At 38.7% G+C, this 15188-nt stretch overlaps 1 protein-coding gene across 15 annotated transcripts in view; it reads left to right on the top strand.

Moving 5' to 3' along the window:
• BRD8 (bromodomain containing 8) overlaps positions 1-15087 on the top strand; it is a 30701-nt gene extending 15614 nt beyond the window's left edge. For 6 of the 15 annotated variants that reach the window (XM_031953329.1, XM_031953333.1, XM_031953332.1 and 3 more), the window contains 11 exons: positions 642-819; positions 1668-1772; positions 2433-2477; positions 6862-7140; positions 7849-8121; positions 8523-8677; positions 11474-11563; positions 12371-12439; positions 13309-13486; positions 14339-14505; positions 14693-15087. In XM_031953329.1, coding sequence (XP_031809189.1) covers positions 642-819; positions 1668-1772; positions 2433-2477; positions 6862-7140; positions 7849-8121; positions 8523-8677; positions 11474-11563; positions 12371-12439; positions 13309-13486; positions 14339-14505; positions 14693-14699 — 1546 coding nt within the window. In that variant the 3' untranslated portion in view covers positions 14700-15087. The other 9 variants (XM_031953331.1, XM_031953327.1, XM_031953334.1 and 6 more) reach the window with 9 other exon arrangements.
• The last annotated feature ends 101 nt before the right edge of the window (positions 15088-15188 follow it).

Raw genomic sequence — 15188 nt, 5'->3', positions numbered from 1 at the left:
TAAATGATAAATAAGAATTTTAACACATAACAAGGGAAGACATTTTAAGCATAATAAGCTCAGAGAAAATGAGTCCTTTTGGATGGAAAGCAAAAGGTAGAGTAGAAAATAGTATGAGTTGAAGGTAGAAGTAGAAAGTTAGGGTGGTACCAGATTGTGGATGTAAATTCCAGGTAAAGAAGAAAGATGAGCCATTGAAGATATTTAAATATGATGGAAATAGGAAAAATTAGTCAAGCCATGAGAAGTGGAGAGATGATTTATTAGGGGGCTATTTAAACAGTTTGGGCATGTGACAGTGAGGGCTTCTAGTAGAGTGGTAATTGAGAATGTGTTTAAAACTAAATAGAACTGATAATTCAGCCATATTAGTAAGAGTAACCACTGGTATCCAGAATATATGAATGATACATTTGCTAGTTTTTTTCAGAGTCTAGTGTCACAGGTCTTTTGTCTCCTAAACTCTATATAAAACTTATTTGCCTTTTGGTTTAGTCAATACTGCTTGTTTTGGAATGGGCTAGAGTTGTAATAGTTATGGTCTGAGTCTAGTCTAGTAGGAACATAGCAAGAATTGGTGTCCTCAGAAGACTGAACAGCAGCACTTTTTCATTGTTTTTTACCCTATGTTCCCTTCTCAGGCCTATGGATTTGTCAACCATTAAGAAGAACATTGAGAATGGGCTAATAAGGACAACAGCTGAATTCCAGCGAGACATTATGCTGATGTTCCAGAATGCTGTGATGTACAATAGCTCTGACCATGATGTCTACCACATGGCTGTGGAGATGCAGAGGGATGTTTTGGAACAAATCCAGGTAATGGCAAAATCCTCCTTGCTTGATCTGAGTAAAAAAGGCTGTGCTGCTAATCATGAGACATAACCATGATGTATGCATAGGTGTCAAGATGCAAACAGGAAGGGATCTCTATCTCTACCAGCTACATAGCGACTTTAAAAAACATAAATGAACATCATTTATGTTGTATGATTAATTATTTTGTTGAAGATTTCTCAGTTAGAAGTTAATCTGGCTCTGAATTTGACAAGTCTAGTGTAGTGACTAAATAATCAGTTTTAGAGCCAGCATAACTTAGTTTCCAATCCCAGCTCTTTCACATCTTACCACACGACACCTGGTGAGGCTCTCCACCTCTTGACACACCCCAAATGGTTCTCTATGACTATAAGATGCAGAACAGTTGTCAATCTGCATTGGTTGAGGGAGTTTCTTCCTAAAGAATCCCTACGCCAAAGAAATCACCAGAAAATAAAATTAGTCATGATGTGGGGTAATGTGAGTATCCTACCTAGAAACAACACAAGATTATTCAGTCATATTTATTTTACCTATAATTTTGAGTACTACCAGAAAAGCTCTACAAATAATTAGCATTTTAACTTCTTTAACTGTCCTGTTGCTTCATTGCCAGGAACTGACATAGTGGTAGAAGTTCTATATAAATTGAATCATTTTTTCAACTAGTATCTCTTTTTTCCTAAAATTTATGTTCTTAACTCTATCAACTTACTATTGTACTGAATGATAAAGAGAATGAGACAATCCATACTTAATCTTGCATTTTGCCCACTGAAATTCTTGTCCTTGCTGCCATTGCCAGTCTTTGATGGCCTTTGTCATCCATCTTGTCTTCTCCCCTACAGCAATTCCTGGCCACACAGCTGATCATGCAGACATCAGAGTCTGGAATCAGTGCCAAAAGCCTTCGAGGGAGAGATTCTACCCGCAAACAGGATGCTTCAGAGAAGGTGAGGGAGCCAGACTACCAATGCCTAGGATAAATCTATATTACAGAGATCTGCCAATAGAAACCCAAAACATCTTAAGAAAGCTGCTGTGCTCTCATGATTAGATTTTTCAAACCACAAGTACACATAGATCTTTAGAAACATTTATAGTCAGATGGATGCCTGATAATCTGGAAGCTACATCTTTTATCAATAGTCAGACCTCTGGGCGTTGGATAGGCCGCTCCCAGAAGTCCTGACGTTCTCCCCGTAGCACGGTGGACGTTTTCTCCCAAACAAAACATTGAAGAAGCCGGGAGTGACTGAGAGAGACAGATCCAGTCACTTGGGGGAAACCGTAAGTTGAGTGAGTGATGTTGCTGGGGACAGCACTTTCAAGGTGGGGGAAGCTACTCAATTTGCAAGGGTTTGGGTGCCAGTGAATCCCCATGCCTAGAGGCTTACTAGCCAGATTGCTTTTAGCTTTTTTTCCACAATGTCCTCTCCTCTTGTTCTTGAGTTTAAAAAAATTTTTTTTGTCTTATGTCTGTATCCGTATGTGTGTTTGTGTGTGTGGTTATGTGTTTGTGTATGGTGCTTGAGTCTCTGTCCTAAAGTGTGGGTTGCTTGTGGCTGAGAGTTTCCATGGAACCTGATCAGTGTTTGTTTGTCCTCTAACAGGACAGTGTCCCCATGGGCTCTCCTGCCTTCCTTCTCTCTCTCTTTGTAAGTATTGAATGGTTGCAAGGGATGTTGATGCCACAAATGTTCTCAGCTCCTGGTAGGGGAGGGTGGCAGAGGGAAAACTGACTTGCAGACTCTAGCAATGTCTTGAACTTATATTTATTCAGGTTATTAAGTAATAAGTGTTTTCTCTACCATATTCCTGTCTTCTATGCATGCATGCATATGTGCGTGTGTGTGTGTGTATGTGCGCTGGGTGGGTACTGCTTATGCTGATAAAGGGTCACTGAGCTAGGAGGGTTATATATATTCTTTGGGTGGATGGTATGAAGAATCTAGGATGCACATTCCCTTTTCTCCTCTCCAGCTTTTTTATAGGATCATACTGTATGTAAGTTATCCTTTTGCAAATGAAAGGTTATCAAAACAGTTATTGGCTGGCTTTCTAACAGCTTCTTATACTTGCAGATATTCAGAGTCTGTCTTCATTTCCTCCTTTAAAATAAGTAACAAGACCAAGCATACCAGAAGGTCTTGCACAGTGATAATACAAGTGGGTGGGTCAGGGATGAGGGATCCGTTGGCGTAACCAGCCTAAGTTTGTTTAACGGAATCAAGAAGTGGTTTTGACTTTTCTTTCTCCACTTTGTTCATTGTGGGTCAGAGAAGTAGCATGGTGTGAAAGAAAGAACACCAGACTAAGAATTAGGAAAACTGATTACTAATCTTTGTTCACTAATTTATTTTGTGACCTTGGGCAAGTCAGTTTATCTGTGCCTCATTTATATATTTCTTCTGCATAATAGATATAATGATTACCTGTGTTACCTACCTCACAGGGATGTTGTGAGGACAGAATTAAATTATAGTTGTAAAAATGGTTTGAAAAGAGTTAAGTGCTATACAAATGCAAGGTGGTGGTATTTTTATTATTCTTCCTGTTGCTTCACAGGCAACCTGTGTCCTTGAGTTGGGAACAGAAAAAGTTTTAAAGACTTGGCAAATTAGTAACAAAAATTTACTGGCCCACCAAAGATGTTCACTAGCTCATCTTCTCCCACAGGCTTCCCAGCCTGTACTACCGAAAGAACAAATTAAATACAATCACCATTCTTTCCTACTGGCCTGCTGCCCATCATCAGTGACTCTGGATCACCCAGGCAGGTGTCTGGCTGCTGCAAGGCCGGTTTATAGGATTGGTCTTCTAACCTTTATCTATTGAAGACAGCAAAATATTGCACAAGAGGAAGGAGCTGGGCTGCAGGGAGAGAGCAGCAGATGGAAAGAAGCCTTCTGATTGTCCTGCCCTCATGGAAAGCAGCTGTCAGGAGGTGCTAGGGAGCTAGTGCCAGGGTCAGTCGGCAGGAAAGGCCTTTCTTGTAGGGACCCCAACAGCTGGACAGGTACGTTAGCCAAGAATCTCACTGTTCACTGCCCTTTCTGACTTTTCTATCTTTGTTTTGACTCTTCCTGTCCCTTTGCACAGGGATCTGGGAACTGTGGGTGGGATGACTAATATTTGTTCTGTGGGACCCCCAAGGTGAATGCTAAAAGCCTCTGTTTTGGGTTTGAACAGGATTCCCTATCCTGTATCTCCCTTCCATCTCCTCTCACATATTACCAGGTGCTCTTCAGCCACTTTGTGGGAAGACAGAAATGCACCACATTTCCTTGGATTCCTCTGCTGATTTGTCTCCTGAGAAACTTGACTCCCAAGCGTGCCGGGTCCCACCTTCCCATAACCTTTGACCCTCTCTGACGCTCCCTTTCTTTGTTTGCCTGTCATTTAGGATGGGGGCACAAGAGGGCGCCGCTGCGCCATTGAAGCTGATTTGAAGATGAAGAAGTGAGGCTTTAGATCACCTTTCTGTGCTGAAGCCGAGAGAAAAAAGGGAAGAAGACTGAGCTTGGGCTTGTTGACCTTGCTCCCAGGGTGGAACAAGAGGCGGCTGGGCGACTATGCACAGGCCAAGGAAACCTCTTGGAGAGTCAGAGTCCTCGGCGGACTGCCCGTTTTAGGGCAGAAGTGATGGCCCGTGTTCATGTTCCCACGTGTAGCTAGCAGTTGTGGCTAGTTTGTACTGTCATGTGAAGTGTACAGACTTTTTTAACTTGTCAAGTGTCTATGTATACAATAAACTCTAGAAGAAAGAAAACCTTAGCCATGTTTGTGTGCTCATTTTCAGTTTCGATAGCTTTCTTTATGAGATTAGTCAGCCTGTGTGTATATTCAGTTGTCTCACCATTTTTTTGGCTTGAGACTGCAAGAGGGAAAAATTGTCCCTAGGATATCAAGTATGTTCCCATGGTGGGTCATTAGAGAAGGTAAGTAACTACTCACAATTTAAATCTATATGTTTAGCTAGTCTCTGTAGGAGAGAGGCCGGTATTTAGTCTTTTGATGCACATTTTAAAAGGGATTCTCAGAGTAGAGTTTAGCCAGTGCATAAACAGAGGCAGGGTTATCTTTCATTTTAGTGATGTTAGCTACTTTGCATTTAGCATTTCTATAACAGAAAGACTGCCATTCTTTTCCCCTGTTATGCATTGAAGCCTCCATAAGCCTTGTTTTGGAAATTTACAAGATTTTTATGTGAAAAATGAATAATGCTTTTAAAAGTTATTCCTTTGATTTGACCAACCTTACTCTAGCTTCTCATTGATTCCTAGTTTACAAATAAAGTGTCATTTTAATAACAGTTTTGCACTATTATAGAGATTATGGTATCTATAAAGTACTTTTGAGATCTTTGGAGAAAGGTGTGTTAAAATGTAAGTGAATGTTATCATGGTTAAAAAGCATAAATAGCCTTAAATAGTAGCACTTACTTGCGTGATAAATTTTTGTGCCATTACTTGATATTAAGAGGGATGCCAAAGTCCTTGTCCATGAAAGTCTTCTACTCAAGTTGGAGATAAAAGAAATGGAAGTCATTTTCAAGTTATGATGATGCCAAAGATTTTAAGAAATACAGAAAACTGGAGGAAGTGGACATTGAAAGGTCACATTGGGAGTAGATTGATAAATTGGAATAGCATAAGAAAGCATAGAGGTAGGAGTAAGTAAAACTTTTATGGTGAATCGTAAAGATACTAGGTGATTGGGATTTGGTTGATGAAGGAATTAGAATATTAGGAATTTGGATTTGATCTAATGGATAAGAAATCTTAGTGGGTTCTTGATCAAGAAAGTAATTTAGGTTTTTAGAACAATGTTGGATAATGCAAGAGGACAAGGAGGAGATTGTATTCCTCTAGGAGATAAATCAGTAAAGAGCCCTGAAGAGAAGGGTGAATGTAAAAAATATGAGATGAGACTATTAGGTCTTTATAAGATTCTAATTCTAGAGTTGGAAGCAACTTTAGAGGTCATGTGGTCCATTCTTCTCTTTAAAGATGAGGGCACTAAGACTAATGTTTATAGGGACTTGCCCAAGGTTACATAGGTAATACTGGGGAGAGTTGAAATTTATACAGAAGACTTCAACTCCAGATCCAGCAAATGGATGTGGGGAGAGACATTCAAAATTTGTAATCTCAAGAGTTTAGAAGAATGCTACTGATAACTGGATGGGAGTATTGGGAAGGAGAAGTTTCTTTTTAAAACACATTAGTTGAATTTTGGACATGTTGAATTTATGAGGTCAAGGCATCCAAGGAATACTGTCTTTTGGGCAGGTAAGGTTAAGAAACTGAAAGAGTTGCGTGATTATATGAGTGAATGACAAATATTTGAGTCATTACAGTAGATGAAAAATTGAAGTCTTAACTGTGTGTGTGTGTGTGTGTGTGTGTGTGTGTGTGTGTGTGTGTGTGACACACTACACACACTGAGCAGAGGGCTAGGAACTGAGCCTTGATGCTCATTTTTAGCAAGAGGTTAAGTCAAATGAAAGATGGGAAGTAAAGTCAGAGGGATAGGAAAGTGGGCAATGTGACTTCAAAACAGAGGTTTATCACTTTGCAAGATTTGGCTAGAACATTGGCAAACTCAGAACCTTGTCAAAGGAATGACAAAGATAAAGCCAAATAGGAATTAAGGGTTATGGTTAGTGGGCAAATTTCCTCAGATTTACCTTGCGTTTTATAATGTGTCTCTTTTGGGAAAAGAGTATTTTTCAGGAATTTGCCTAGATAGGTCTATTATCTTTATTTTGGGCTGAATACTTGAGAAATCTTAAGCAAAACTTTTGGGAATGGGAGTAATAGCTATTTTGTTGATTGCAGTACTTTCTTTACTCTTTATTTTCTTTTAGCTGCAATTTGAAGAAATATTAAAACTCAACTTGGGGATTTAAGATAACTTTCCCCTTCTTAAAGAGAAATTCCTGACACTTAAATGTTCTGAACTGTGGGGAAAAGTTGGATATTGGGGATGGTTCTGGAATGTTAAATAAATCTAATTCTTTTTTCTGTGTATTTGCAGATGGGGCATGACTGGGTTTGGTTGGATTCTGAACAAGATTATCCTAATGATTCTGAGCTGAGCAACGACTACAGGTCCCTCTTCAGCTCATGGGACTCCAGTCTGGATCTTGAAGTGGGCAACTGGAGGGAAACAGAAGAGCCAGGAGCAGAGGAGCTAGAGGAGAGCAACTTAGGCAGAGAGTCCAGTGACCCTCTTATGGGGGATGGAGGCAGTGAGGAATCCCAGGAAGAGACAGAACAATTCAACCATCAAAACCTCCTTCATTTCCTCTCTGAGGTAATCCGTATTTGCTCAGAGTGGTCAGGCCAGAATGAGGGAAAATTTTCACCCTCTTAGAAAACTTTGCCCTTATATTTTCCCCACATATTTTTCTGAGATACCAGTTTGAGGGAGTTGAGATGATTATTGCTCAACAAGCCCTGTCAGAATTCAGGCAAAGTGTGGTATGATATAGAGGGTCAAGAAGATCTCTTGCCTCTTCTATAGTTGTCTTCTTTAGCATGTGACCATGGGCAAACCATATTGTCCATGGCTTATTGTCCAAGGCATCTCTTTAAGATTTTTTTTTTACAGATGAATTGGCATTCTCTTATCACTGAAGAAAGTTTTTATACTGGGAATTCCCTGTACTTAGGAAATTACATAACAGATTTTTAAAAAAAGCAACTTGGGACCATTTGTAGTATTGCTGCATTTCATTATTTCAGTAGAACCAGGGAGGTCAGTAGTTATTACTTAATGTAAATGAAATTGATAATTATAGTATTCTATGACTTAGAGCTGAAACAACTGTGGGTGGGAGCAAAATGCTTGAAATGGACTGGGTTTTGGGGGGGGGGGTGGTGAATAGAAGGGTTTTTGTACAGCCATTGGGATAAAGCTTTCTCAAAAATAACCAGGTACATGTTTTTTAGTTCAATTGTGGGTCTAGATGATGATTTCCATTGGTGTCCTTATGAATATGGAAATAAACTGTTATTGCAGGTAGCCTACTTGATGGAGCCACTGTGCATCAGCAGCAAGGGAACAAGTGAGGGCTGCAGGTCTCAGCCTGGCTCTAGGAAGCAAGAAGGAAGGGAAACTCAAGATGTTGAGGGAGAGACAGGGGAGCCATGCAGGGAGATGGAGGAGTTTCCAGCCATGGGGAACGGCTCAGTAGCACAGAAGGAGTTGGAGGGAAAAAATGAGAGGCCAGAGATGGCCCCAGTTCCCTCAGATATATGTGAAATTCAGGGGCCACCCCCAGAGAGTAAAGAGGTAAGTGAAGAGCTAAACCAGTTGCCTAACTAGGATGTTTCTCATTGCTCAACCAACTTGACTATCTGCTCTGATCTAATCTAGAAAGTCTGACTTGTCAATAAGTATTGAAGAGTATAGCATACTATCAGCCTTGAGAACTTTTCATAGCAGGGCTTGCTGATGTCAGGAGTGTAGTGTTTTCTTATTTGTTCTGGAGGAAAAAAAGGGAAAGTTCTGTTGTAGAGTTATTAAGTATTTTGCTGATACATCTAGTTCTAAAACTTGTTCTTTTTAATTTAGTGCTTTAAGTAATTAGCCTCCTAAGAATAGAAGGTTCTTAAGTCACCTTAACCAGGAAGAGACTTTGCTCCAATACTGAAGCTTTTTCTAAAGCTTACTTTGTCTCCTGGCCTCCCCAGGGGGGGACAAAGGAAGAACCCAAAGACGAAAAAAGTGAAGGATGTGTCTCTGAGGTAGAGAGTAAACCGCCTTTGGGTGAGTGTGATGATGGCCTCAACATTAAGGAGACTCCATTGGTGGATTTAATTTTCAGCAATGCCTCTTCCTCCAAGATGTGAGTAATAGCTTTAACCATGCTTGTCAGATGTGTCATAATGATCTGGTTTTGTTTTGGTTTGTTTTTTGGTGTTTTTTATAATTTTACTATAACCCTTTATGTATGTGAATAACAAAGGTACAAAGATGGTACATGATAAATGTCAAACAAGAAATGCATTCTGGAATGTTTTTCCTTTTGGTGATTTTTCAGCCTTTTTGCATGACAACTTTCCATCTCTAAATCAAAAGGTAGGTTAAAACTTTGCTTTTTTATTGGAAATGCAGTAATTATGACTGAGTACTGACTATTTCTAATGGAGATTTGAAAAGTGGGGGTTGTGGGTTGTCCTTTTAGCAAAAAAATTCCTCTGAAGGATAATATTCTTTAGAAATGGATGTCTGTCTCCAAAAACATTTTTATTAGATTGTAAGCTCCTTGAGGGCAGGAACTGTCTTTCTTTTTCTTATTTGTATCCTTGCCACTTAGCACAGTGCTTGGCATATATTAGGTACTTCATAAATGTTTACTGACTACTATTGACTATATTTCAGTTTTGGCTTCTTGGCTTGTACTGTCACCTAGTAGTAAACAGCCAGGAATCTGGGAACTTTACTAATTAAGGAATACCTTTCATAGCATTATAATTTCTGTTTCTGCACCTAAAATAAGTACAAGCAAGAATAAACAAGAGTTTGTGTTTGTGTTTGAGGGAAATCATAAGGGTGATTTTAAAAAAAGGTTAAAGAATATCAGGAATCTGAATTAGAAATTGATATTTTATCTTTGAGAAGAAAAAAATCATAGAGAGGCCTATGAACTATCTTAAGAAATATAGGTAATTATTATCAATAGGATATAGCAAGCTTCCACTAAAGTACTACCCTAAAATCAGCATCATGACATACAGGTGACTCTGAATTCTCAAAGGCTATTCATAGGACTACATGCTTTGGCAGGTCTTCTCAAGTTGGAAAGGCTTGAAATATGAACCCAGATTTCCATTACCAGGTTGAGCTACCATGTAATAAGTTTGTTTGATCATAGACCAAACTTGACCAAGACCATCTCTCATTAAAGCATGAAGAGTTGTGATGGAAGGGGGGAGGATAGAATTGGTTTTTAAAATTGTTTATAGCTAATATTCCAGTAAAGCATTAGACATTGCAAACTAAAGCTAAAGAAAATCATAAGGGGAAAAAAAATATATAGGAATTTATTATTAATAGATATAGGGTATACTATGTGCCAGACACCATGCTTACCCATTTTGCTAGAAAAGTGAAATGAAACTAGATAATTATCTTCTGAATTGTATTGTACCAGGGACATAAGGTGATACTATATATTACTAAGAAAATAATAAAAAATATATGATATATGTATATATAATATATATAATATAATATGAAGAAAATACTAAATATTAATAGCTGACAGTGTCTTTAAAATTGATAAAATACACACATTTTGTGTGTGTGTGTGTATACATACATACATATATATAAAAATATGAGTTCCTATTTAATCTTTACAATAACCCTAAAGAAGATGTTATTATTGTTATCCTTATTAACAGATGAGGTAAAGAAGTTTTAGAGAAGTTGTAACTTGTCCAGGTTCACATGGCTAGGAAGTGTCTGAGGCAGGATTTAAAACCCTGGAGTCTGCCTGCGCACAAGTTCTCACCCTTACAGCTTCTAAAGTGTCCTGTATCTGCTTATGAGATGTGGTAGTGGTTTTGTATATCAGAGTTATTTTTAATGACCATATTTTAGAATTCTGTTTTTCCTATATGGAAAAGCTAATAAGCAATAGAATGCTGAGTTGTTGGGATTTGTTTTATTTTTTTATTTGGGGTTTTTTTTAGTTTTATTTTGGATTTGTAGTGAGTTTTTTGTTTTTGAGATTTTTGCAGGATTTTATCCTTTTGGAAGTAAAATCAGATAAAAATGAAAGGTGTTTTAATTTAGTTCTGATGATTATGGACCCTGAAAAGGCTTTTGCCTTTTCTGTTGATGATGTCTAACAAATTGTAATTTGTGTATATCTTTTGAAATTTTGGAAACTACCTATAATGCTAACTTTAGAAGAAGCATATTCTACTTGTTCTATATGTGACATTAGTATGCAGAAATTCATAGCCATATTAATATGGAAATATTAAACTCAATTTTCTACCATTTTCATAGGATTAATAAGCTCTGTTAAATTTATAAGACCATATTTACATGTGTTTAAATAGAAAACCAAAAATATTCTCTAAATGTGTATTGGGGCAGTACATACTAATTAAGCTGTTTCAGCATTAAAGGGAATTTCCTGAAAGTGAACCTTCATAGACAATTGGATTAGTGACTAAATAACCTTTCTCCTGAAGAGACAAAAGAAAATCTCAACATTTGCATGCCATTCTGGCTGAGATCAGGGGATGAACTTCATAGTTCATGAACTATCTAATGTCAGAATTGCAAAAGAGCAGATTAACAGGAGTGAAGAAGACAAAGATCATCATAGATGTGTTGTCAGGGTCACAGAAAAGCCTTCAAAAAAAGGAAACCTATCATTGAGTTACTGTGAAGACTGAGCTTGTTTATAGTTTTGAGTCTCACTTATGAAAACGTTGAATGAAAACATAGCATCTCTCATTCTGTAGTATTTCAGTTCTTTAATATTCTATAAATACAAAGAATAAAATTCCTTCCTTTGGTGAAATCTGATAAAAAGTTAAGGCCTAAGCATAGGCAGTACCTTGCTTGTCTGCCTAAAAGAACTAGAATAGCATTTGGGAAATGACCATGTCCCTTCCCATAGGACTGATCCAAACCAGGGTGATCCTGTCAAGGAACAGCTGCTATTCAAGAAAACTCTCCTTCCAGTCTGGAAAATGATTGCCAGTCACAGGTAAGTGTCTCAAGTTTGGCAGGAAGCAGGTGGTAGTATGGCTGTTGGCCACTGAATCATATTACCCATGCTGTGTTGTCAGAAAATAGGTAGGTCAGGCATAGTAGAAGATATAAATACACACACACACACACACACACACACACACACGTATATTGGCAGAGGGCCATATAACACAAAAGCTTGTCTTTTGATCAGTCCTTTCCATTCATCAGCACCAGCAATTACCTTTATAAACCTGCTTTTGCAGGTTTCTGGAAGAAAAAGTTGCTGTCATTAAATTTTAATTTCTAGTTTTTTTTTTCTAAAATGGAACTTTTAAAGAAATAAAATTATAATTTTTGTTGTCTGAACCTGTTATTTCTTTGGGGTGAGGACTTCTCAAAGGAATTGTGCCTAAGGAACTAAAGATGTTCCCTTGGGCATGATCATATACCCTTTATCTGTCAGAAAAACATTTTGGATCTAGGTCTTCCAACACCATGGCTGGCTTTCTATTTACTACACTATGCTACCTCTGAGATCAAATTTATAGGTAAAATAAATGCCTCTTTCCATTAGGACCCTAGCAGACAGGTTTCAAACAAGTATCTGAGCTCTAAACTGGCATTAGCATAAAGTGTTCTATATGTTTATACATGAAGAGGGAATTTGCAGATTTTTCCACTCCCAGATGGTGTTTCCTTGGAGGAGGCTGCATAGAACAGCACAGGACTTTGTAGTTAACCTGTTCCATCTTCTTCCTGTTTTGATTCAAAGTGACCTGCTGGGGCTCCCCTTATCCTTTCTGGGTTTGTCCCTTACCAGGTTCAGCAGTCCATTTCTGAAACCTGTGTCAGATAGGCAAGCTCCGGGGTACAAGGATGTGGTGAAAAGGTCAGTGAAGAAGGGGGAAGGAAAGGTTGGTTGCTTCATATCCTTGTGCCTGTTCTCTTTTCATTCTGTCTTCCTGTATTTTAAATAATTTTGTACCTTGTTTGCTGCACTTAGAAATAAGGAAAATAATTTTTGTCAGCAGAAGATGTTAATAAAGCTATGAAGAAGTCAACATCTTTCTCTTTGGGAGGAAAAGGAGGGTGAGAAAAGACAAACAGATCATTTGCAGCAGTGTGTAGTCTTGAGTCTAAAAGACTTTGGTTAGTACTTTGCAATTTCTGAGGATTTCCTTTTGAACTGAATCTTTCAAAAGGAGAATCTGCACAGTTGTGTGAGAGCAGTCAGTGTTGGTCACTTCTCTTTTTATGTTTTTCAAGCTTACTTGGTATAGTTACTTTTGTCTGTTAAGCCCAAAAGAAATTTAGGAAGTTAATGTGGGTTTATTAAGGCAAGAAAATCCAAATGGATGCCACTTATGAATAAAAGCGGAATTTTGTACTAATGTAGCAATTTTTTATTAAAAAAAAAATATTTTCAGTGTAAGAAATACCCATTTGGTATCTTTCCTATTTGAGTCCTTTCTCAAGGTTTTTCTTCACCTGAGGAAAAACAATCATTCTTCATAGCATTTGAATTATCTAGGGAAAGTGGGAGTAAATAAATCAAAGATGTTTGCAGTGTTCTGCACATTGAGCACTCATACTTTTTTTTTTTTAATAACCATTTGAAAGTAACCATTTTCACAATGTAATATCAGGAGCCATAACTCCTATTGAAGGGGAAAGTCAGTTCTCTGGAAGAATTCATTAGGCCAGTATATATTCTACATGATTAAATAATTCCTCCTGATCTCTCTTGGCCACTTGCAGACCTATGGACTTAACCAGTTTGAAGAGGAGCCTCTCTAAGGGACGTATCCGCAGTATGGCCCAGTTCCAGCGTGACTTGATGTTGATGTTCCAGAATGCTGTAATGTACAATGACTCTGACCATCATATTTACCACATGGCTATAGAGATGCAAAAAGAGGTCCTAGAGCAGATCCAGGTATTATATTTTAGCAGCTTGTAGGAAAAGGAGGCCACTTTTCAGAGTTTTCACATAAGTGGTGGTCTAGGAATAGTGCTCTACCCCCTTCAGGTCATGGGTAGGTGTGGTTTTGAGTCCTTCATAGGTTCACAGTGAAATTTATGGCTTAGCAAACCTTAAACCCCAGCTATTGTTTCCCTGGAGGAGACTGTCATAGGAGAGCACAGAACATTGTACACATTGTAGTTAACCTGTTTTGTCTTTTTCCTGATTTGAATCAAAGTGAAATGTGCTCGGATCTCCTTTTAGCCTTTTTGGGTTTGCCCTTTATCAGATTCAGCAGTCCATTTCGAAAACCTGGCATAAGACAGGTCCTGGGGTACAAAGATACGTTGCAGCTCTGTATAAAGGAGTGGAATATCACTGGGTTGTATTTAGTCTTGGGAAAATACCTTGGAGATCATCTCCAGGGATTCTTAACCTTTTTTCTCACGGACCCCTTTGGCATTTTGCAGAAGCTTATGAACCCCTTCTCAGAATAATGTTTTTTTTTTTTAAATGCATAAAATACATAGAATTACAAAGGAAGTGATATATTGAAGTAGTTTAATGAAATATTTATGGACAATAGGTTAAGAACTTGTGATCTAATTCATCACCCTCATTTTACAGATGAGGAAACTGAGGCCCAGGGAGGTTGTGACTTGCCCAAGGTAACATAGCTGGGATTTTAACCCAGGTTCTCTGACTCCAAATCCAGGGTTCTTTCCACTATACCACAAGTAGTCAGGGGAAAGCAGCAGAAATGGGTTCTCACAAAAGATGGGGGAAGAGGAAAGGAATCCTGAAAGGATAAATTTCTGTGGTGAGATCTTGCAGGTTTCCTGGAGCAATTCCCCAAGCCACAAGTCAACAGCCATTGGGAGGAGAAACTGCAGCCAAACTTCTAAACAAGAAGCTATAGCCATTGAATATTTTCAGGCAGCTGCTTTTGCTCATATAAATTTGACATCATTCCATCTTTGCCCATTCCCAAGGTGTGTAGCAGTCAGAAAAAGACCTGCATGTGAAGACTGTATGCCTTGGTTGCATTGAATTTTTTTAATTAATAAAAAGTTGTTAGCTGGAGAAGGGGAAAGGATAAGTAGCTAGCTGCTTTCACTATTGTGCAGACATCCAATGCTTTTGAGATTGACGATTTTTTCTTCTCTTTGCCTGGCACAGGTGCTAAGTATTTGTTTGGTTAGACAAGAAGAAACTTGAGTGATGTGGACTGATTAACCAGGGAATCACAGAGAGCCTTCGGGCTTCCAGCCGGATGGCTCCCCAAGCCTGACCTTGACTTCTGACCTCAGCTCTGACCGAGCCGAGGCTGTTCTGGAGTCAGGGACTTTATGCTTGGCCCTGACCTGGATCGTATCTCAGAGGTTGTTCGAGTTGAGTTATCCTTTGTTTGTAAGATTGAGAGGCCTTAAGTCACCCAAGAGAAGCCCGGGATGTTTTTAGTCAGGGACCCCGGAGGAGCGGGCAGGTTTGCGGCTTGTGCCTCAGCCCACAGACTTCCTGCTTCCACCTGGCTTCTTGTGTGACCGACCTTAGAATAAACGTTGTTTAACAAATTTCGAACTGTGTCTTAATTGGGGGAGGGAGTGAGGGAGAAGGGCGGAGCATCATCCTGTGTTTGGTTGCAACTCTAGCCTAGTTTGTCTCGGGGACTGGA

This window comes from Sarcophilus harrisii, chromosome 2 (assembly GCF_902635505.1).
Source record: "Sarcophilus harrisii chromosome 2, mSarHar1.11, whole genome shotgun sequence".
Taxonomy (NCBI): domain Eukaryota; kingdom Metazoa; phylum Chordata; class Mammalia; order Dasyuromorphia; family Dasyuridae; genus Sarcophilus; species Sarcophilus harrisii.
Note: the sequence above shows the minus strand (reverse complement) of the source record. Positions and strands in the feature narration are given on the sequence as shown.